Source organism: Nycticebus coucang, chromosome 2, assembly GCF_027406575.1.
Source record: "Nycticebus coucang isolate mNycCou1 chromosome 2, mNycCou1.pri, whole genome shotgun sequence".
NCBI lineage: Eukaryota > Metazoa > Chordata > Mammalia > Primates > Lorisidae > Nycticebus > Nycticebus coucang.
In genome coordinates, this window is record NC_069781.1 from 41,665,499 (window position 1) to 41,691,091 (window position 25,593).

At 36.5% G+C, this 25,593-nt stretch overlaps 1 protein-coding gene across 8 annotated transcripts in view; it reads right to left on the reverse strand.

Moving 5' to 3' along the window:
• The window catches only part of ZCCHC7 (zinc finger CCHC-type containing 7), a 256,495-nt gene that overhangs the window by 41,484 nt on the left and 189,418 nt on the right, over positions 1 to 25,593 (reverse strand). For 6 of the 8 annotated variants that reach the window (XM_053568672.1, XM_053568647.1, XM_053568665.1 and 3 more), the window contains 3 exons: positions 15,399 to 15,442; positions 14,181 to 14,306; positions 13,007 to 13,177 (listed from right to left, as the gene is read on the reverse strand). In XM_053568672.1, the coding sequence (XP_053424647.1) occupies positions 13,007 to 13,177; positions 14,181 to 14,306; positions 15,399 to 15,442 (341 nt within the window). The remainder of the gene's footprint in view (positions 1 to 13,006; positions 13,178 to 14,180; positions 14,307 to 15,398; positions 15,443 to 25,593) is intronic. The other 2 variants (XM_053568688.1, XM_053568681.1) reach the window with 1 other exon arrangement.

The following is a 25,593-nucleotide window of genomic DNA, read 5'->3' on the forward strand; positions in this document are numbered from 1 at the left end:
TACTTCTGAGGCAGAAATTGATCATGGAGAAATTGTTATCCATAATGTAGCTGAAATAAATGAAATCTACTGTACCATGGTCAATTCTCAGATGTGCCTAAATCTCAGAAAAAGGAAAAATTCATAGTTTAGGTGGGCTGTTCATAAAGACAGAGCAACAACAACAACAAAAAAATCCAAAAGAAAAAAAACAAATAAAAAACACAGATTTAATTAGGACATAGCTGCTGTGGCCACTTTTGTCATAGAAAATAAAAAAGATTCAGAAGTATCAATGAGCACCTACTATGTGCAACATACTTAAAGACACAGAAAATAACACTGGATCAGATAACCTGACCAATTGGTTATCCATACATAAAAATATGAACCTTGATGTAAATCTCATATATATATATGTGTATTTGAGACGCAGCCTCAAGCTGTTGCCCTGGGTAGAGTGCCGTGGCATCACAGCTCACAGCAACGTCCAGCTCCCAGGCTCAAGCAATTCTCTTGCCTTGGCCTCCCAAGTAGCTGGGACTACAGGTGCCCGCCACAACACCCGGCTATTTTTTGGTTGCAGCCGGCACTGTTGTTTGGTGGGCCGGGCTGGACTTGCACCCACCAGCTCAGGTGTATGAGGCTGGAGCCTTAGCCGCTTGAGCCACAGGCGCCGAGCCTAAATCTCATACTTTATACAAAAATTAACTCAAAATGGATCATAGATCTGAATATGAAACATAAAATGATAAAACATCTGAAAGACTATAAAGAAAATCTTGTGACCTGGGATTGGGATTGGTAAAGTGTTTTTAGAAATACCATCAAGAGCATGACTCATAATAGAAAAAAATTGACAAACTAAACGTCATGAAATTGAAGAACATTTGTTCTGCCAGAGAACTGGAAAGAGGATAAAGACAAACTAAGGGCTGGAAAAAAATATTTTCAAATCACATTCTGAATAAAACACCAATATCCAAAATAGAGAAAGAACTATCAAAACCCAATAATAATGAAATAAACAAAATTACAAATTTTGAAAAGATCTTGACACTTCACAAAAAGAAGATATATTAAAGATGACAAATAAGTACATGAAGGATATTCAACATTATTAGCCAGGAAGCAAATGCAAACTAAAACCACAATGAGATAAATATGCATACTATTCATCTATTAGAATGGATAATATAAAAGTAGGAAATTAATGTCAAAAGAAGCATTAATGAAAAATAAAACAACTATAATTTCTGACATAACAAGAGTAAATAATTTGGACTATTTTACTCTAAACTTTTTCCTATGCAAATCTACGTGAACATAAATACATAACATTTATATCGAAATAGAATTTTACTTCATATACTGCTTTATATTTTTTGCATTTCATTTAACATACTAGCAACTTATGTAGCTTTCAATATTCATTTTATATCATTTTCTAAATGGCTGAATAGTATCCCATTATACTAACATGTTGTAAGGTTCTTAAGTTATTCCTGCTATTAAATATTTGGGTTGCTTCTAGTTTTCATTATTATAAGCAACACTGAAATAAACATTCTTATAGCTATATATCTTTACAAACATCCATCACTGATTTCCAGAAAGGCCATCCAAATGTACTTTGATAGTACAGCTTCCCTGACACTGGGTATTATTATTGACACATTTTCCTTTCCTTATATTGATTTGTAAGCATTTTTAATATATTAAATATATATTCTAGATAACTGTCCCATCATATATATTACAAAAATCTTTCCCAAACTGTGGCCTGACATTTAATTTTGGGATGAATGGTCTTTGGGGATGAACAGACTTTTTGGAGGGGGAGGGTAGTTAAATCCATTATCCTTTTTCTCTTTATGGTTTCTGACATTGATGTCTTTGTCTTCTAATAAGAGAATTTAATCTAATACAAGTACATTTAACAATGTATTCAGACATGTACTTTTTGCTTCACTGTTCACTGGTGCTGATCTTAATCCCTGACTTTTCCCTTAAATTCAGAAATGAACAACAGATCGACTATATCATCTTATTGCCTCAGAATCCACTAACTTCTAGAGATTTCTCCACTATCTTTTGGCATTTAGTTTCGTGCAGGAGAAGTTTGATGTTGATCTGATTTGCGTGTTTTTCTCTCCCAATGTCAGTATAGTATTTTTAAAATTTCAAAATATTAAAGCGGCACAGATGTTTTCATTACATGGATACAATATATAATGCTGAAGTCAGGGCTTTCAGTGTGCCTGCCACCAGGCCAGTGTGTAATGTAGTGCATAGGTAAATTTTTTTTTTTTTTTTGTTGCCGTTTTTGGCCAGGACTGGATTTGAACCCACCACCTCTGGCATATGGGGCCAGCGCCCTACTCCTTTGAGCCACAGGCACCGCCCCTGCATAGGTAAATTTTAATCCTGCATAACCCTCTCACCAATCCCCCCTCTTAGTTGTGGTGGGTTCAAACCCAGCCCCGGCCAAAAACCAAAAAAAAAAAAAAAAAAAATTCAATGTTCTTTATATATTTTTGTTTGACATTCAGAAATTTCACTGGCATGTCTAGACATGGGTTTTATTTGCCCTCATACTGGGTGTGAACTCTTACGATGATAACTTCCTTTTACTGTTTTGCTAGTGATTTTCTCAACTTCCCAATGTCTTACAGTGAGTTTATTTCTGATTTGGGGACATTTCTGATTCCTTTTTTGATCTACCAATTCTTTGTATATGCCTGTAGTTTTTTCTTTTCTATTGGCTTATTAAAAAAAATGGAGGGCAGCGCCTGTGGCTCAAAGGAATAGGGCAACAGCCTCATATGCCGGAGGTGGTGGATTCAAACCTAGCCCCGGCCAAAAACTGCAAAAAAAAAAAGGAAACTTAACAACGTTTAGGTCTCTGATCAACCCATTCATGGAAAAGTTTAAATATAATCGTATTTTGTTTGTGAGAACAGGGACACAGTTACAATTATATAGATCTGCAAAGTAGAGATGTTTTGTTCCAATGGAAATTATTATCCACTCCATTAAAAAAACCCTTCTTATTGTCCCTGATTCTTATGAAAGTAAGAATCTGTAACACAGGATGAAGTAATAATTAAAAAATTGGTCATACCTACCTGCATATGTGAAACTACCTTACTACAATAATTAGTGTTCTTAGGGTATAGGCTTTTGTCTTAATATCTGTGATTTAAGATAGAGAGAATTATTTTAATTTACATAACTAAAAGGCCAATTAGCTCATATTTCTAAATATAATTTAAGTTTCTTAAACTTGAAATAATTTTTGTTTTTATTTTTTTTAATCAAAGCAATAACTAGTAGAAGGGTATATAATAAACCAAGATCACACTTACTACTATTCTATCTCCCAGCCCTCTTCCAACCTATTCCCAGTATACTAAAGAAACCCAATGCTAATTGCCTGCTATATATTCCTTTATCTCATTTATTATTGTTCATACACACACACAAGATTATACAAACCGTTTTTTTTTTACTGAAATAGAATCATTCTATAGATGTTTATAAATTTGAGAGAAAATATGTACTTTTTAAATGGCATACCTAATTAACTAGTAAACAACCAAAGAAAAGCATTGTTTTTTAAGATTAATAAACTATACCTTGATTTCAACAAGAATATATCATATTTTGCCATGTATAATGCATACCATTTTGACCCAATTTTGGGGGGAAAATGTATGGACATTATACATGGGAGTGGGGAGTCCAGTGGGCTCCTGGGGTGGTGAGCCCTTCTGCCTGATCCTGTTGGTGGGTACACAGGGTTCTAGTTTGGGAGGATCTGGTGGGAATGAGCCAGTAGCCTCTGCCCAGCACCATAATCAGAGAAGGGGTAGTGGTGGGGCTGGCAAGGCCAGCTGCACAGAAGGGACTGGGCACCCTGTATAAGTTATAGGGACCTGTCTACTGTACACAAACTGATTGGCCTCAGAAGCCCCGTCCTGCTGGCCACGCAGTGGCCATCTTGGTCATTGCTCCCGCCATGGCCAGGAGGTAAATGCTCCTGAGAGAGAGGGAAGGGGCCATCTTCACAGAGTAGGAAGCTCTGGGGGAAGGGTGGTGTGATCTGCATGTTTATCACGGGGGCCTTAGCCCTCCCCACAGAGCTGGTCAGTTTCTCAAGGGAGTTTTGTTAGCCCTCCCCACAGAGCTGATCACTTTCTTAAGGGGCATTTTCCTAAAAGTTTGGGCCAAAAATGTGTGTACACATTACACATGGTATTGCACTGTACACAGCAAAATACTGTACCCAGAACTGATCAGTATAGGCAAACATAGATACTCACAAGTAAGTCTATAGATACTTTTAGCAGGTGAAACTCTTTACCAGTTGCTGTATTTTGTTTCACTACTGTAGTGTTTCAGGGAGATTTTTCAGAACCCAATCAGAAAGTTGTCTGGGACCTATAAAATTCAGGGGAGTTGATCTGATTCTGTAATATTTAGTAAAGCTTTTAGCCTTAGTGTTAAAAAGGATCTGACTTCCTTAACTGTCCTCCAATTCTGATAGTTTCAGAATTTGTCCATATTAGTGGTAAATAATTAGTGTCCTTACTAGTAATAAAATTCAAGTTTACCTGGCCTTTTACATCTGGATTTGTTTTTTAAGGTGAGGCATATAATAGGTTGAGCTTGAAATTTTATAAAATCCATAGTGACCTTCTGCTTTACATGCATACAGCGGAGACTCATGTCTTCCCAAATGTGATTGCACTGAATAAGTCCATTCCTAAGTGCCGTAAGATTCTCAGAAAAAAACTAAAGTTATTTATCCTTTAATTTTCAGAGTTTACAAATATGTAATTAGGAGAGTTTACTATACGGGAACAATCCTTCCCCTTCCTTTATTGTAAGTTAAGGTCCTGGAGAAAGGGAATTGTTTCTATCTTCTACAAACTTATTTTTACAGTTTCTATAAAGTCAACATAAACTTGCTAGCAAGCTGTTAGGTTTACTGAAAGTGACTAACACTAGGCGATGAGGCACATAGTATTGAAGAGTTCAACTGGGAAAATTCTTCCAGTTAGTTAGAAGTGACTAGAAAGGAAACCATTTAGTAGAATTTCAAAATAAGGACTGTTTCTCCTTCAAACTTAAATATGCTAAATTCCACACTTTGAAGATTAAAAAATAGAATTTATTTAAAGGTTACATATGTTTGCAAAAATAAAAAATTTCAGATATCCATTTACTAGGTGGTTTGGAACAGTTTTAGTTTTGCATACATCTATCAAGAGGATAGATATATGTAAGAGGATAGGAAGAAACCGCTTAGAAATCAATTTTATTTAACTTTCTTGGGGGTACTCTGGTGTTTCATGTACATAAGCATTTTATAAGCTATTGAACAATTTTATTAAAAAAATAAATCAATCCCAGCCATGCCCCCTTGTTCCATTATGTTCAAAATAACATTTAAATTTTGTGAAAAGTGGGGTAAACAAAGTATACATAACCTAAGTCTGATTTTCCTCTTTATTCCCAAAGATAGGTGCAATGTTCCACTGTCAGCAAAACTATGTATTTGAAGGAACGTATCAGTCTATCACAATTCTAATATTTTAGAAATATTAGAATTGAGAAAGTCCCAGCTTATATGCTGGTGTGCATGACTTGACAATTTTCAGAAGCATTTAATTGGAATTACCCCTGATTCATTCATTTGTTCATTCAATAACCCTATGGAGCTCTTCTGTATGAGAGAAGCTAGAGATAGAGCAGTGAACATGTCTAAAAATCAACACGGAGCCTACATTCTAATAAGGGAAATAGAAAAGTAAATATAACCTAAATGTAAGTGTTATGGAGAAAAACAATGTGGGGAAAGAGGACAAGGAAGGCTGATGTTGTGAAAATTTGGTATTTTAATTAGGGTGGTCAAGAAAGGCCTCTCTAAAAAGGAAACATTTAGGCAGTAAAAAGAAAGAGATGAAGGAGAGAATAGCTAAAGATAATGGGGGAAGAACATTTCCAGTAGGGGGAATGGAAGATAGAGACAAGAGCATGTTTGTTTTTTTAAGGAATAGCAAGGAAACCTATTTTTTTGAGTTGGGGTCTAGCTCTTACTCAGGCTGGTCTAGAACCTGTGGGCTCAGGGCAATCCACCTGCCTCAGCCACCAAGAGTACTAGGATTATAGGCATGAGCCACACCGTCCAGCTTTAGAGTAATATTTTTAAGGAAAACCTAGACTTCAGTCAAGCGCAGTGGGTCATGCCTATAATCCCAGCACCTGGGAAGCTGAGGTGGGTGGCTTGCCTGAGCTCACAGGTTGGAGACCAGCCTGAGCCAGAGGGAGACCTCGTCTCTAAAAATAGCCAGGCCTTGTGGTAGGTGCTTGTAGTCCCAGCTACTTGGGAGGGTGAGGCACAAGAATTGCTTAAGCTCAGGAGTTTGAGGTTGCTGTAAACCACAATGCCACAACACTCTACCAAAGGCAACAAATTCAGACTCTGTCTCAAAAACAAAACAAAACTAGACTACATCAGTCCCCTATCCACAATTCTTAAATGTGATTTTGCCTATTCTCAAAGTAAAAGCTAAAGTCTTTACATTTAGCAACAAAGGCCATATGTGATCTAGCGTCTTGATTTCATGTCTTAATATGTCAGTATTATAAACTTTACCTAACAAATGCAAACAATGTACCCTAATTGTATGTACCCTAAGACTAATTTGAAAATAAAATTAAAAAAATATTTTAGTATACATGATATTTGAGAGTATTTTTTTCTAGCACCAAATAAAGGAACCAATAAAATATGTCCTATGAATTATTATCTTTTACCGTATTTAAAAGGTTGACTTGAAAGATGGATTCAAGTGATGAGCTCTCCCAAAGTAGATGACTGTGGGCAAATTAAAGAAGGTATTTAGCACGGACTACGAAGGTAAAATACCAAGCAGCGTATTTGAGAAAAAAAATTGTGGACGAATTGGAGAAAATTTAGGAGTATTGGATTTCAATTATTTGACATTGACTGACTCAGTAATATTTTAATGAAAAAGGGTGGCAATTTTAACGATCATTATAGATTGCTGAAGGTGGGATGGTTTTTTATGAGTAGCACAGTTCTATGGTACCACACAATTGGCTCTGTGGTTGAAAATAAACAGTCTATACTGCTTTCTCAATCCTCAGAAGCTCTTTCAAGAGCCAAATAATTTAATAATTAACCTATAATTTATTTTTATTTGCAAACTAGTTATCTTTGTGTGTTTTATAATATATTGATAAGTTGCTTAGTAGATCTGCTTATATAGTAAGTGCAGATTTAAGATAGAAATTTGAGAGATTGTCTAAGCAGTAAACTGACAATTGCTAGAATTTCAATATGTATGCCTTTATTACATACATTCATAAAGTACGGGATGATTTTAGCTTTAAGACGTTGAGCAAAGCTTATTAACCTTGCAGTGTCTCAGGTTTTTCTTTCTAAAGAGGAAGACAGGGCGGCGCCTGTGGCTCAAGGAGTAGGGCACCGGTCCCATATGCCAGAGGAGGTGGTGGGTTCAAACCCAGCCCCAGCCAAAAAAAAAAAAAAAAGAGGAAGACACAGGGCTTGTACCTCATATGCTGGTTGTGAGGATTAAATCTATTGAACACTTACTATGTGCAGAGGATGTAGTAGTGAATGAAGCACTCCCCAAGCAAAGTCTTAAAACACAGTAAGTATTCAATTAACCATAGCTATCATTATACTGGTAATGTCACATATAGCTCATGGAATAGTACTGTGTGCAAGCTACAAGTGTAGACATATTTTAAAATTCTCTGTACATTTAAAAATTGTTGTCAGGAGGGAAAATATATGGCAGATTCAGAATTGGGATTTTTATTCTCTGAAAGTTACCAATGATGTAGGTTGACTTTAGTAGGCCTTGAGCCATCATTTTATTCTTTTAACATGTAAAACTCCGGAATTTCAACTAAATACTTTTATACAAGTAGTTAACCAATAAAGTATTTCCAACAAATTTTTAAAAAGTGTTCTTTGCCATGAAAAAAGCCAACAATCCTGTATATCAATGGGCAAGAGACATGAATAGAATCTTCTCTAAAGATGACAGATGAATGGCTAACAAACATATGAAAAAATGTTCATTATCCCTATATATTAGAGAAATGCAATCAAAACCACCCTGAGATACCATGTAACCCCAGTGAGAATGGCCCACATCACAAAATCTCAAAACTGCAGATGCTGGCGTGGATGTGGAGAGAAGGGAACACTTTTACACTGCTGGTGGGACTGCAAACTAGTACAACCTTTCTGGAAGGAAGTATGGAGAAACCTCAAAGCACTCAAGCTAGACCTCCCATTTGATCCTGCAATCCCATTACTGGGCATCTACCCAGAAGAAAAAAAATCCTTTCATCATAAGGACACTTGTACTAGACTGTTTATTGCAGCTCAATTTACAATCGTCAAAATGTGGAAACAGCCTAAATGCCCACCGACCCAGGAATGGATTAACAAGCTGTGGTATATGTATACCATGGAATACTATTCAGCTATTAAAAAAAATGGAGACTTTACATCCTTCGTATTAACCTGGATGGAAGTGGAAGACATTATTCTTAGTAAAGCATCACAAGAATAGAGAAACATGAATCCTATGTACTCAATTTTGATATGAGGACAATTAAAGACAATTAAGTCCATGGGGGTGGGGGGGAAGGAAAAGCAGAGAGAGGGAAGGAGGGAGAGGGGTGGGGCCTTGGTGTGTGCTACACCCTCTAGAGGCAAGACATGATTGCAAGAGGGACTTTACCTAACAAATGCAATCAGTGTAACCTGGCTTATTGTACCCTTAATGAATCCCCAACAATAAAAATGGAAAAAAAAAAGTGTTCTTCGCTATAGCAAAGATTTGAAAATGACTCATCAGTTTTCATCATAAATTCTCTTAGCACATATATATCTGGTAATCAGGCAAAACAGAGGTCCAGGTTGTGGCTATAGGAATGTATAAAGTAAAAAATTTCATGATATCCTTAATTTAGAAAATGTTAGAGCATTAATAGTTACCCAAGTGAAATGAATGAACCCAAAGTCTAATAGGCAGGAAAATGAAAAACAACAAAGGTAGAGGATGGTATTGCCACAGGATTTGAAAAGCCAAAGATATCTATGTAAAAAGGGAGGAGTAATGACTTAGAGGCAACGATGGCAAAAGAGGAAGAGAGGATGATCCTATCCCTTAATTCAGAAGTATGTGGATGAAGGAAGAATGAGTAGTAAGCATTTCAGAGAGCTGCAGAAGAAATAATTATCTTCTTTGGAGGGCCAGGTTGCAAGGCAAATCTAAAGCATGTGTGGGACTGGCAAAACAGTTACAGTAACCTGGGGCCAGAATAATTCAACTTCCAAGTGAAACCTCATGAAGAGCTTCTGGGTAGTTGAAGGTCTATCAGCTTTTCCATAAGGAGTCAGTGGAATTCAGGTTTCTCTGGGCTCCGAGGGAATCTTATGCTAGGTGGGCAGTCTAGAAACAAACCAGTACCTGGAACCTTCACCATGTATTAGAACAAAAACAATAGATCTGGCAGCTTTGGGAGAAAGGGTATTGCCTTTTCTGAAGTTGGTAACAGCCTAATCCTATTTTATTATGAGACAGGGGCTTGCAGTGGTGTCAGAGATGATCTCAAACTCCTGGGCTCAAGCAGTCCTCCTACCTCAGCTTCCCTGATTAGCTGGGATTACAGGTGCACACCACTATTTTAACTGTATTTTGAAAATGTATATTCAGGGGCGGCGCCTGTGGCTCAGTGAGTAGGGCACTGGCCCCATATACCAAGGGTGGCGGGTTCAAACCCGGCCCTGGCCAAGCTGCAACAAAAAAATAGCCAGGTGTTGTGGCGGGCGCCTGTAGTCCCAGCTACTTGGGAGGCTGAGGCAAAAGAATCGCCTAAGCCCAAGAGCTGGAGGTTGCTGTGAGCGGTGACACCACGATACTCTACGGACGGCCACAAAGTGAGACTCTATCTCTAAAAAAAAAAAAAAAAAAAGTATATTCAGGGCAGCACCTGTAGCTCAGTGGGTAGGGCACCAACCACATACACTGAGGCTGGAGGGTTCAAACCTGGCCCAGGCAAGCTAAAACAACAATGACAAATGTTAACAATAACAATAAAAAATAGCTGGGTGTTGTGGTGGGTACCTGTAGTCCCAGCTACTTGGGAGGCTGAGGCAAGAAAATCGGTTAAGCCCGTAAGTTTGAGGTTGCTGTGAGCTATGACGCCACAGCAACTCACCAAGGGGTGACATGGTAAGACTCTGTCTCAAACAAAAAGAAAAAAAAAAAAGGTATATCCATTGGGCTTTACCAATCCTCATTTCAGATTAGAATTTAACACATTAGAGGCCCAAAGTAAAAAGGTAAGCAAAATGAGCAATAGAATTCATCAAGGTACGCAGTTATAATTTAATAAAAACAAAAAAAGAATTAATTCAGAGATGATATATGACCTTTTACAAGTAGTTTTAACTGCTATATAGTTTCTTGTTTCAAAAAGGTTACTTGTTATCACAGGTAAGAGCTCCTTTGAAGAAAGAAGTAAAACCCAGATGCTATTAAACATAACTGCCAAACTAGAAAATCTTGATAAGAAAATTATAATTGACAACTTAACATAGACAACAACATAATACTAGTGTAATTTAGGATCTGTCTTTTTTTTTTTTTTTTTTGAGACAGAGCTTCAAACTGTCACCCTGGGTAAAGTGCTGTGGCATTACAGCTCACAGCAACCTCCAATTCCTGGGCTCAAGCGATTCTCCTGCCTCCGCCTCTCAAGTAGCTGGGATTACAGGCACCTGCCACAATGCCCAGCTATTTTTTGGTTGCAGCCATCATTGTTGTTTGGCAGGCTTGCGCTGGATTTAAACCCACCAGTTCAGGTGTATGTGGCCGGCACCTCAGCTGCTTGAGCCACAGGCGCCGAGCCAGGATCTATCATTTTTAAGACTTGGTAAATACAGTATTGAAAACTACTTTGGAATGAAACAAAATCTTCTATCACTATATTTATTCTTGGGAATTAGAACATTCAAATTAGTCAATCATATTCAACTTCATTAGTCACCTAAGAAATATAAATTAAAACAACACAATAGGGCGGCGCCTGTGGCTCAGTCGGTAGGGCGCCGACCCCATATACTGAGGGTGGCGGGTTCAAACCCGGCCCCGGCTGAACTGCAACCAAAAAATAGCTGGGCGTTGTCGTGGGTGCCTGTAGTCCCAGCTACTCGGGAGGCTGAGGCAAGAGAATCACTTAAGCCCAGGAGTTGGAAGTTGCTGTGAGCTGTGTGATGCCATGGCACTCTACCGAGGGCCATAAAGTGAGACTCTGTCTCTACAAAAAAAACAAAAAAAAAACACAATAATGGGCAGTGCCTGTGGCTCAAAGGAGTAGGACGCCGGCCCCATATGCCGGAGGTGGTGGGTTCAAACCCAGCCCCAGCCAAAACTGCAAAAAAAAAAAAAAAAAAGCAAAAACAACACAATAACATTTTTTCTTTATATGATTAGCTGAAGTTTTTAAGGAACAATAACATTTAACATTGATACTTACAGTATTCACTTCTCTAAACATTGCTGGGAGATGGGTATAAATCTTTTAGAAGAGCAGTATGACAATATTTCTTCAGACTAAATGCATGTACTTTTTAATTTCATAATTCCATTTATAAAATTTGTTTTACTCAAATACCCTTACATAAACACATTTACACACAAATAAAAGACGTTAACTGTAGCATCATTTGTTTAAAAAAACAGGTAACAATCTAAACATATTGGTAAAATTATAATCCATAATTGTCATATTTATAGAAGAAACACACATAACAAACAGACTTCAATTTGTTTTAATCTGAAATTCATTTCAGTAGAAAGCCATAGTAATTTTTTGAGCAAGATTATAGATATACTTTAATATAAATTATATCAGAAAAATATCTGTGCTTTGCATTATGTCTTTTAGAAGCACACATTAAAAGGAAAAGACTTTTACTATTTTGTAAAAATCGATAAATGAGTGAGCGCTAACCCTTTCATAAATGTTCCCTGAACCAATTAGGACTGGCTTTTAGGTATGAGTATGAAAAATGACTCTGTACTGATTAGCTGTTAATATAAAATAAACATATGTTGCTATGTAGTAAGAGATGCAATTAAGAGCTAAAATGACAGATTCTTAATGAGACATTCATTAGGTGTTAGAAGTAAATCGAATGTAGAAAACTACATATTCCACATCAGAGCTGTACCTACTTATTTCACTAGCTTTTCTGGCCTCTGAAATTGTGACCAGAACTCCACACACATTAACAATATGATGCAAATCATGTCCAAAATAGCATTTTTAACGTGCTGCAATTATTGTTGTTATTTAAATCTAAAGAAAGAGCTAATAAAACAAGCATATTTAAAGTACTGGTGACTTGTCCTTCTTTCCTAAGACTATTATACCAGCAAGAATCAACATGCAGCATGAAACCAAGCTTCATACAGATGCTTGGTTCCAATATTTTCATATATTTCATTTAAATAGGCATTAATAGTTTGGGTATAGACAAACCTCTTGGAGGTGGGACGCAAATATAAGAGGGACTCTACCTAACAAATACAAAGAGTGTAACCTAATTCTTTGTACCCTCAAATTAACCTGACATAAAAATGAAAATAAATATGCATTAATACATACACAGAGTTTATATGTTATTTACTGTATCTCTTTAATTTAATCTTTACTTGGTGAACCCCCACAAAGAAAGGGGCTAGCACAGGCTTAAAATATTTGTAAATCCTGCCTCTTAACCCTGATATTTACAGCCCTGCTTTACATGTTCAGTGGCCACAGGGAATGACTACCGTTCTGTATAATGTAGAGTAAACATTCTTTTAGGTAGGCTGACTATTAGTTATAAACTGGAATACTGCCCCCAAAACCTGATTAAATTAATTATATGCAGGATACTCACATCAGTATAGTGGCCTTGCATATGACATCGGTCACATTGTTTAGACCAGGAGTATCTGAAAAGACATCTGTGGCCCAATTTCTTAGGCAAAGGACAGTTTATGCAATGGGCAGCTGGACAGGAATATAGTAAATGTCCTCTTTCGGAGCACAAGAAGCATGGACGAACTTTCTATGTAGCAGAAAAAAACATAAAACATAAAATCTCTTTAGCAAAACACTTCAATCTCAAATAGTAGAAGACTGCTATTTCTCTTAGTATATAATCCCATAAAAAGCTTTTGCTAATTTGAGACCCCAATCAAGGCCCAAGCTTGAGCATAACTCAAGACAAAATGTTGCAATTAGAGTTTTAATATAAGCTACCTGTGTACTGTGGATGCCATAAAGCAGTGGTTCTCAACCTTCCTAATGCCACAACCCTTTAATACAGTTCCTGTGGGTCGCGACCCACAGGTTGAGAACTGCTGTATAAAGGCTTAGTCTGTACAGACTGGCATTTATTTTTTATGCCTTGTCTTACAGGAATATAGGAATATTGACAAAGTGAAAGGTATCTTAGAACATGGAATAGTAGGGTGATCTAGAAGCTAAATCACAGGAGGAACAGATACAGAAGGGGCTATTTTGCGTAGAGAAGTACAAACAAAAAGGAAACTTGAGAGCTGTCTCATGTATGTATTTCAAAGCTAGTCATTTGGACCAGGGAACAGGTTATGAAAGGAATGTTTAAGAGCTTAGTATGTGTTAGTAAATGTCAGTTCTGTGTTGTTCGAAGTGTTAATGTACCTGGCTTAACACAGTATCAATAATCTTTTATGAATCACTAAAATTATAATTTTGTAACAATGAAAATTAACCCACAGTGAAATAAAATTTCTGTAAAGTAAAAGGGGTCTCATAATCATGTGATGCAATCTTCTTATTTATTGATAAGAAAACAAAAGTATAGAGAGTTAAATGATTTGGCCAAGATCATATGACTAGTAATGGGAAGCTGAAATTGATTCCAGGTTTTTAAGACTAAATATATTGCTCTTTCCCTTATACTGAGGTTGTGACCCAAATGAAACTTAACACCCACAATACAAAAAACTTGAATTCTAAAGTTACAGGGTTTTAAACCTATCTTGATTTTTTAAAATGTGAGAAGTAGTATTACATATTTTACATACTTGTGGTAAGGGGCAGTTTTTTGACAAATGGCCACGTTTGTCACAATTTCTACAGATAACGTTTTTGTAGTCTGAGTAGTATCGCTGGGCCAATCTTCTAGGAGATCTGTTATTAGCTATCTGGGCCTAAGGGAAAAAGAATCAAGAATTAAAAAAAAAATCATTTCACTCTGTTTAATAAAAACTATCTACTCTTCTTTTTTAAAGACAACTACCAGTGAGTAAAGACCCATCAAACTTCAAGTCAGTTCCATTACTGTGGTAAGGCAAGAGTTTTTAACAGTCATTTCTGTTCAATATGAATCTAGCAACAGGGAATTTTGTGATCTCTCCTGTTCTCTTAAAAGGTGGTAGAAAAATAAAAGGATATACTACAAAGATAACTACTCCTTTTTGTTTGCCACTCTTACCCATTCTTTGACACTTCTCCAATTATTAATTTCTTTTCTTTTCTATCTCCTTCTGTACTAATGGTTCAGGTCTAGCAGGGACACTAACACGCCTCATCTAGACACTTTGAAAGTCAAAACCACTGCTGACTTCTGTAACTGAAAGTACACCACATTTTCCTGAATGAGAGTTGTGCATAAATTTTTCACTTAGAGAATAATGATTTTTTCAATTTTGTCTTTAGCAAAGCATATCATTTGGAATATCTAAATAGGAATATGTAAATCCCAACCATGCTTTTATCTTGTTTGATAGAATTTCATCTTTGAAAAAGTTTTCATCTTTTGTTATTTTGATGAACTGGCTAAGGAGGCTACAAATAGATATGATCTAGTTATCTCTTAAAACTTTTACTTACTCTTGTTTTTAGCATCTGCCATGATTAAGGCTAATAAATGACAAAGATAAACACCTGTCACATCCTAAAAATAGACTAACCATTTCCTTACACTGAAGCAACAGTTATTTCCGGTGTTGATCTTTAGTGGTTCCAGAGCTGAGGGGATTCAGATTGGTAGAGGAGAAACAAAAAGGGAAAGGGGACTAAATGATAATGACTATTAAATCACTGACAAAAGCCAAGGGTGAACCAAGTTTCTGAAGAGTTAAATCACTCAGGTACTAACGTCAAACATTTTCTTATAAGCCTCTTACGATTACTGCTATTTGAAAAAAGTTGATTAATGTTCCAAAAGTTATCATAGTAAGACTGACTTAAAGGAAATTATTAACCTGCTACAGAGAATTTCAAAAGCAATTTAATTTTACCTCAATATCTTTTTCACTGATGAACCAATTCACACCATCTTCTCCTACAAAACAAATAAAACATCACTCAACCTTGGCATCTTCAAAGCACTTATAAATTGACCATAAATTATTCAACCCCAAAGGCATAGTGAGAAATGCTAAATACCTGAAATTCTTATTTTAGCTCTGCTATTAGTTGTGTGAACAAATATTTAATCTCTCTGCACTGTAGTTTCCTTAACTATGAAATAGGAATAACTGTATTTTCCCTGTTTCCTGTGAGAATCAGATGAGATATGTAAAGATACTTTAAAAATCATTAGACTATACACACACAAAAAAAACAAATCAGTGTGGCACCTGTAGCTCAGTGGGTAGGGTGCCAGCCATGTCCACCAAGGCAGATGGGTTCGAACCTGGCCAGGGCTTGCTAAACAACAATGACGACTACAACCAAAAAAATAGCTGGGCAGTGTAGAAGGGGCCTGTAGTCCCAGCTACTAGGGAGGCTGAGGCAAGACACTCACTTAAGCCCAAGAGTTTGAGGTTGCTGTGAGCTATGACGCCATTGCACTCTACCAAGTGTGACAAAGTGAGACTGTCTTAAAAAAAAAAAAAAAACCCAAACAAAAAAACACAACAAAAAGAAATCAGTGAAGGCACCAAAAATATTAACAGCAAATGCACTATGAAATCTTACCTCACTTTCTCTGACTAAAGGAGAGAGATTTACCGAGGCAGTTGTCACAACCCTCTAATCCCACCAGGAGTCCCAGTCAGGGAAACAGCAGACCTTGGGCACTGGGACATTCCAAAAAAATTATATAAACGAGCTACATTAGAACTTCTGTGCTTTGACTTCCTCCCCTCCTTTTGTTAAATTGGTATGTTCTTCAGAGAATTACTGATTACAGAGTACTCCCACAGAATGAATAAACTTTGTCTTTTCTCTGGTTACTCTGTCCATTAACTTGCAGCCCTTCCCATCTAAATTCAAGTTGGCAGAGGAAAAGTTTTTATTCCCAGTATCTGTATTAACTATGTCCACTAGCTTTCCATTATAGTTGACCTTCATTATAACATTTAAAAAAACTGGACTTCGAATACTATCTTACAATTAGGTTTGGGAGTTTAGCATTGCATTTTGTGACATCAAAAGTAGTAAAACAAAGGAGCAAAGGAGGAGGCGAGGTATCTAAAAACTATTGGTTAGTCTAAAAATACAACTATAAAAACCTAGAGAAGGAAATAAATCCCTTCATTTTTTTTTGTATCAGCCATTTTTTTTCTCTGTGCTCTGTCCTTTTACAAACTTGCAAATTGCCTCTGTTCTTTTGGTCCACCCATGGCCAAGGAGGAAGGGACCTATGACTAATGCAGAAGGTAACAACAAAGGCGTGAAAAATTTTTTTCTTCCCTCTAAGCTAAGATTTTCTCCATCCTCCTACCTTACTACTTTCCTCTATCTCTAAAACACAAATCAAGCCTGACTTGTTTCTTTGAAAGGAATTTTGAAGAGACATGAAGTAATCTACATTTTCCCAGGCCTACCAGGAGTAAGTGTCTAGAGATCTATTTTGAAATAAAATACTTTTAAGAAAACCATGAGGCTGCTTTACAAAAAGACCAATCCACAGGAATATTTTGTTTGTAAAATTTGGAGGCTGCATCCACACACTGGGAGTGGAGAATGCATTAAACAGCAGCAGCTTCTATTCCTTCATCAAGCATCCACACTATTACAGCTTTCATTCAAAGGATCCATGTAAGGAGCATAGTTCGCTGCTAACTTTCAAAGTTCTCTTTTGTATTTCAATGTCCTTCATTAAAATTCAAATTGATCAATAGAAATCACTTCAATTATAGAAGGACTTAAAATTGTTATTGAAAAAATAAAATACAAAACGAATGAAATGCAAAATATCAGCTGTGATCACTCTTTAATTCCTGACGAATTGACACATGAACAGAAAATAATGAAAAAGGAAGGTTTGAGGGAGGGAGACTGACTCCATTCAGAATGTTTTAACATTCCTGTGGAATTCAACAATATTATATACAGTTGTCCCTCAGTAAATGTAAGGGATTGGTTCTAGGACCACTCATGTATAATCAAATCCACATATATTCAAGTTCCATAGCTGGACCCATATACACAAAAAGGTGACCCTCTGTGCATGTGGGTTTCAGATTCCCCAAAATACTGTTTTTTCAATCCATGTTTTGTTAAGAAAAAGCAATGTATAAGTGGATCCATGAAGTTCAAACCCATCTTATTTAACAGTCAACTCTATTAACACGTCTTCAAAAAGTTATAGCAAATTCTTCAGTAGAAAACTCATCAACAAGGCTAGATGTGGTGGCTAATGCCTGTAATCCTCGTGAGACCAATGTAGGAGGACCACCTTGAGCCCACGAATTCGAGATTAACCTGAGCAAGAGGAAAACATTATCTCTACTAAAAACAGAGGAAAATTTGTAGGCATCATGCCAGGCACCAGCAGTCCTAGCTGACTGGGAGGCTGAGGAAGGAGGATCACTTGAATTGAGGAGTCTGAGGTTGCTGTGAGCTAGGCTGATTCCAGGCCACTCTCAACAGAGTGAGACTATCTCAAAAAAAGAAAATTCATCAACGCTATACAAAATAGGGTTTAATTATAGATGAAATCAGTTTTTCTCAAGTGATACATGTAGCAAAGACATTACCAGGAACACATAAATCAACTCTTGGCCCTACTCCAACGCCTTAAAAGACTCCAGTTTTGGCTTGATCTTGGTAATGACTGCTCTTTCACCTACCCAGTCTGTGTCCAAACACCACATTTAACCCCATCAAAAGCCAACTTCCATAGGCAGCAGATTGTCAGTGGTTCTCAACCTTCCTAATGCTGCAAACCTTTAATACAGTCTAAAGGGGTTGCGACCCACAGGTTGAGAACCACTGGTTTACATTATTAAATTCTAGGTATGGTACTTTATACCTGGCTTCTAGTCTTAACTCTGCCTCTAATCTACTGTATGGGGTTGGGTAGTCTATTTAACTTCTCTGGGGCTGTATAATAATGGGTTGGATTAAATGACATCCATGGCACCTTCAAGGACCATGTTTCTGTGATTTTAATTTTCTTTCACTACTGGAATCAAAAACTTGTCACTTAGTCTAATTTACCTAAATCCTCTAGACCCTTGAAACAGTACAAGGAAAGAGTTTGGGCTAGATTTCTGAGGGCAGACTGTTAAATAAGATGGGTTTGAACTTCAAGGATCCACTTATGCATTAGACAACTTTCCACAGGGCCCAGGAGCATTTCATTTTCCATGTGCCCACCCCTCAGTGCTATAGAATGTAAAACGGACTGCCCTAAAGTATGAAATTAATGATGCCTATCATAGCTGTTTTATAGGTTTGGTCTTGCTAATATTTGGGATTGTAATTCTTTTCAGATTTTGGAACTGTGATCAAAGCAGCAGCTGATCAAAACAGTAGTTTTCTTTCTTTGCAATACATCAACTCAGTTTAACAAACATCTTAAACTGTTTGTTTGTTATTGAAAAAATAACAAAACAGATGTTTTAGAGAGCACAACGAGCAAGGTGCTAGGTGTTTACTGATACGACTGTAATTCATTTTAAAAGGATCTGGGAAAGAGTTCGGGTTAGATTTCTGAGGGCAGAAGCTAGTTCATCCTATGTGTCAGTTATACTTAGTCTGCCAATATTTGGGTGTGTTGGAATAGCTGAAGATGATTCCATTGCAAATAGTAAGCACAGATAATTATAGAGCTATTTATCATTACCTTTTGGGACAATTGGACAGAAAGTAGGAACTAGTAAAGTACATTTCCGAAGATCTCGAAAGATTACAGAAGGACTCAGTTCAGTACTTCCAAGTTGGTTATTTGCAATGCTGGTGGAAGGAACTAAGAATCTCTTCCTGAGCCTAATATCCATATACCTCTGCATAGGAGCTAAATGTGCCTTATGTTTTCCAGATATCCTAATTTGTCACATCTAAAATTGTACAACTTACTATTACATTTCATCAAAAGGTATGTATTTATGACTTTCTCAGCAAACTGGAGAATTTAATAAGCAAATCCCTGGTGAATTTGCCATTACCATATTTACAAATGTAAATGTAATTTCTCTTAAAGAGTAAAAAGTTTCCAATTAATGAAATATCATGTTATTTTAAACAAATATTTAGAGAGTATCTCTTATGTAAAAAGTCATTGTTAGAGACAGAAAGATGACTTAGACATGGTGAACGCCCTCAAGAAATTTGCCATAGAATAGTATGTCTTATCTTTGGGCTAAACCTAAAAAGCATTAGCACTATGTTAAATAAATAACCTAAAGAATCTAAAAAACAAAGCACTATGTTAAAAAAAACCAATAACTAATTTTTTATAATAAAAGATGATTTAATTAACACCAACTTTTTAAAAAGAGCAAAATGCCCACAATCATTTGGAAAAACAGGCTATTTAAAATGAAATAATTCTTCCAATGAGCCACTAACTTGTGATGGTTCTATCACCAAAACAGTCTTCTTTAGGGTAGCTTCAAAAACTATGTAGGTCCTTTAGCCATTATCTCCTTCCAAACAATCAGTGGGTTTATACATTATACACTGTAAGTTATAATGTTAGTGATTGGGGAAAAACAATGCCTGGTATTTACCTACAATTGCTAAGGAATCAAAATTTTGTGCTTTCTCAGAACTATTCTCTTGCTTACATTATAAAGCCAAAAACTCTTAGCCCAGTGTTGTGGCAGGTGTCTGTAGTCCTAGCTCTTTGGGAGGCTGAGGCAAGAGAATTGCTTAAGCCCAAGAGTTGGAGGTTGCTGTGAGCTATGACTCCAGAACACTCTACCGAGGGTAACATAGTCAGACTCTGACTTAAAAAAAAAAAAAAGAGCCAAAACTCTGATCTGAGATGGCATTCTTTCAGTACTCTAAAATACAGTGAAATGGCCAAAAAAACATAAAGAAGATAAAAAGTAGAAAAGTTTGTCAATAACCTTCTCACCAGGTAACTTCAGGTAACATACTTTGGGCAGTTATGCCATGAAATTAACAGCATAATAAGTATTGCCCACACTCCCATTTTTACATACTTCCTGCTTTTGCATTTGTAAAATTTTGAACTAAAAGGTCACGTCAGTAACACCCCTAGGGCTGTTCCATCTCTGCACATCTGCTCATGTTATTCCCTTCATCTCCAACACTGTCTCCCCTTCTTTGTCCAATTTTACACTCAAACCAATCCCATTCTTGTGACTGCAAATTCTGAATATCCTTTAAGGCTCAGCCCCTCAAGGCCAGTGTATATAGATAATACTCAATATTCACTAATTTTCACTTAATCTCTGTGACGCATTAATTTCTTGGCTTACGGAACAAAATATTTTCCTGGCTTGTGTTCCCTCTCCCTGCATTGTTACTTGGTATGCTCCATTCTTTGCCCTCTGTCTTCTATATTCTTTCTCCTAATTTATTTCATATGAGCCCACAGTGGGAACTACCAAATTTGTTTCTCTAGGCCAGTTTCCTTCTTGAGCTCTGGAACTATGGGACATCTGAACTAGATGTCTCAAACTGAATTCTTTATTTTCCTCATCATACCTTACCTTTACCCTCGTAAGAACATACAAACAGAAATTTTACTTTGCTTCCTATATCTCAATGACTTGCACCACAGTCTATTTCCTGAATCAGAAACCTCATATCTTCTTTTTCACCTTTCATGCAATTACTCCCCAAATCCTATAAATTCTCCAGAATAGCCTTGCCATTACTTTGGCCCAGGGCCACTTAATTTCCCATTCATATTATTAAAATAACTTCTGACTATCCCTACTATCACAGGCTGTTTTCTATTTCACTACTATAGTAGTAATATTTCTAAAAGAGAAATGTGAATATATTTTGCCTTGAATGGTCCCTTGCTACCTACAGGATAAATATTGAAATCCTTTGTATGCTATTTGCCTTCCATGATTTGGTGTTTACCTGTTTTTCTTGCTTCATCTTCTTGGTCCTAAGGCTCCAGCGATCTAGTAATTTCTCCAATGTCCTGCTGTCCTCTGTAGCTATGTCTATATATGAATTTAGTGGAACATCTGGATGAACCTGCAATTCATCCAATTGAGACTTGGCTTTCAAGTCCCTAATCATCTCCACTGAAGTCTTACCTGGTACCCCTTCAAAACCAGAGATGATCACTTGCAACTCTGTAACACCTTGGTCTGTATTTGTGTCATTTCTATCTTGCTAACACCAAAGCCTGATTGCTTAGTTATAATAGGTACTCAAAGTTAGTGAATTAATTAATTAAATAACATTTCTATCTCCTTTGGTTTCCCTTTAGTACTACAAGTTTTTTTTCCCTTAGTCATAGTGTGAAAACATCTTATCTGTTATCTCTTAGGCTATTAAGCACCTTTTTCTTTTTCTTGAGACAGAGTCTTACCCTGTTGCCCAGGCTAGAGAGCCATGCCATCAGCCTAGCTCATAGCAACCTCAAATTCCTGGATTCATATCCTTTTGCCTCAGCCTCCTGAGTAGCTGGGATTATAGGTGGCTGCCACAATGCCCAGCTAATTTTTCTATTTTTAGTAGAGATGGGGGTCTTACTCAAGTTGGTTTTGAACTCCTGAACTCAAGTAATCCTCCTGCCTTAGCTTACTAGGGTGCTAGGATTATAGGCGTGAGCCACTATGCCCGGCCCCACTAAGCACTTTCAAACCTTATATTAAGAGATTACATTAATAAATATTTTATTTCCCTCTATATAAAATTCTATGTACTGAGAACAAATCTATTTCATCAGTCTACCCAGTTCTTAGATATTTTATCTAACATACTTTGAACATTAGAAAATAAAATTAAACACGGGGTGTGACACACCGCTTGGAGGCAGGACACAATTATAAGAGGGACTTTACCTAAAAAATGCAATTAGTGTAACCTGGTTCTCTGTATCCTCAAAGAATCCTCGACAATTACAAAAAAAAAAAAAAGGAAAAGAAAATTAAAAATAGGAAAAAAGATAAATATTCATATGTGTGAATAAGCACTGTTTTGAACTGGGGTACTTAGGCAAATAAATAATGTACCTCGTGGCATAGTAAAAGTTAAATGAAATAGTTCTCTATGGCTTGGAAAAAACTTGGAACTTCTGTAGCAAGCAACTCTAAGAACTAAAAAGGACTTTAAAAAAGCTCCACCATAATAGCCGGGCGTTGTGGCGGGTGCCTGTAGTCCCAGCTACTGGGGAGGCTGAGGCAAGAGAATCATGTAAGCCCAAGAGCTGGAGGTTGCTGTGAGCCGTGTGACGCCATGGCACTCTACCGAGGGCGGTAAAGTGAGACTCTGTCTCTACAAAAAAAAAAAAAAAATTTGAGGTTGCTGTGAGCTAGGCTAATGTCATGGCACACTAGCCAGGATGGTAAAGTAAGTAAAAAAGCTCCACCATTATTGAATCATACCACTATGGCAGATAGAGGATCCACATGAAATACATGTGTAAGATGGTAACTGTGGAGCTGTAGATAATAATGCCCATACCTAACCAGGGTTTATGGACTAAAGATCACACAGACAAAGCTGCCAGATATTTATGTCCTATTATTTCCACTATACCAGATTCCTCTGGTATCTTTCTCATTTCTAATAAGCCACAAATGAAGTTACAATTCCCAACTTCTACAGCAGCATCTGTTATTTCAACGGAAACTTTTGAAATACACACAATGCCACGTGCAAATCCCCTGAGGGTTAAGCCACTGTATTCACTTGCATTCTTCTCAAATTGCTCTTTTTTTGTATCCTGGTTTTTTCATATTTATACTTTTTCATTGTAACATTAGTCACAAAACTGTTTTGGTCATTAAATTTTGTACTGTATAACTGCAGTAATTTAAATAAAACAAGTTTTAATAGAAGAATTTGCAAGTAAAGCCACAAAATGCTCATTTTATTTTAAGTCATATTAAATTTACGAGAAACAATTTATATTTTTAAAATGTGTGTAAAAGAAATGGGGATTTCTTTTTTTAGAGGTAGAGGAGGAAGAAGAAAGAGGAAATAAATACAGGTGCTTAGCACAGTTTTAGAGAGCTTCTGGCAAGTTATTAATTATCTAGGCCTTTGTCTAGAGACAGAGCCCGCTTGCATGGGAAGACTCTCTTTGCCCATTTGTTATTTCCCTGCCCCCATGGTTCAGTCAATGAACCACCTTGTTACAAAATTTTTATTTAGAAATAAGAAAATAACCTTCAAGTCATACTAAGTAACAAGAATAGAAAGGGAAAATTTAATTAATAGCACATTTAGTACAGCAGGAAATGGGAGTTCTGTTTTCTTCTATATAAGATACCTATCTACTATGGATACCCTTTCTCTACCTCAACCCTTCCACCAAAAGGAAAAAGAAAATATACTGTATCAACATCTAAAGTGCCTATAAAAAGACAATCATGAACAAAAAAACAAAAAACAAAAAACAAAAACAAACACACACATTTAAATCTAATCAAGAGGTTACTTTAGAAAAGGTTTCTAGAGAAGATTTAAAGACTCCATAAAAGTTGCTATCTACTTGATGATATAGCTGGCAATCTGAAAGCTATTAATATGTTCTTTGAGCTATCTTTCCTGTATTTCTTTTAACATTCCTTGTCTCCTTCCCGACTCTGGTTCTCTGCTTACTCTTTCCTTGGTAAAACAAACCACTCCCCAGACCTCATATCAAATATGTCCAACCCTACAGAATATATCACAAATGTATATATTATATTATAGATATTGCAAGTATAATATATCAAAAGTGGAAATTATCCTTACAACTGTACTTGAAACAGTTTCAGTACCTTTTCCCTTTTTATTATTAATGGCCCAAAGATAGGTTTAATTTCATCTTAACCTAATACTACATCCTCATTACTCATTATCCCAGACCTTACAATTTCTGGGTTTGAAATACCTTTCCAACCCAATACTTTGATTTCCTTCCAGTCAGTATTAAAGTTCATTCATCTCCTAAGATCTAAGATTATTGTTGTGGCTCCTTTATTTGACATATACCAGCTATATTTTTCTCTTCAAATTCATAATTTCATATTTTATTTTTATCAACATAATACAGGTACATTGTCTTTAAAAACTCTTTAATACTAAAAAACAAACAACAGTAGTTCCTTCTTTCTCATGCCAGCTTGCACTCCCCAGAGGCAATTATTTCTAACTCTTCAGCTGTTTTTTTCTTTGTATTTATGAACATACTTTTAAATAATGTTTATTCGCCTATTTATGCATTTATATATTTTAAATATTAATATCTAAATTCCTAATAAAAGATTTAGTTATCAGTGGATTCATATAATTCTGAAAAAGACTAAGTTTTTTATTCTATTAAAAAAAGTAAAAATTTTTAGTTCTTAAGTAATAACTTCTTACAAAGTTAGAAAAGCTTAAACAAAACAAAAACAAAAACAAAATTTAGCCAACTTAGCTGGGCATTGTGGCGGGCACCTGGAATCCCGGCTACTTAGGAGGCTGAGGCTAGAGAATCGCTTGAGCCCAAGAGTTTGAGGTTGTTGTAAGCTCTAATGCCACAGCACTCTACCGAGGGTAACACAGTGGAACTGTCTCCAAAAACAAACTGAAATTGGGCCCAATGAATCTGATAGTACATTGAATGTCAAACTAAATATAACTATTATATGCAATTCTTATCATTCATTTATTCATTCAACAAATATTTTACAAAGCTACTACTACATTCTAGGTACTCTAGATACTTGGAATACATCAGTGAACAAAATTGAGACTGCTTCCTTTATATCCTTATAAGACTAACATTCTAGTGGAGAAGAGAAACAATAAAAACCAAATATAATAAGTAAGTGATGTAAGTTAAGAGGGTCATAGTGATTTGGAAAAAAAGAAAAATTAGAATAGGTAAAAGAAATTGGTGTGTTGGGTATGGGTTACAGTTATACATAAGATGGGCAGAGTAAATGTCACTGACATTTAAGAAATAACCTATATGGCTTGGTGCCTGTAGCTCAGAGGCCAGGGCACCAGTCACATACACTGGAGCTGGAGGGTTCAGGCTGCCAAACAACAATGACAACTACAACCAAAAAATTGCCAGGCATTGTGGCGGGCACCTGTAGTCCCAGCTACTTGGGAGGCTGAGGTGAG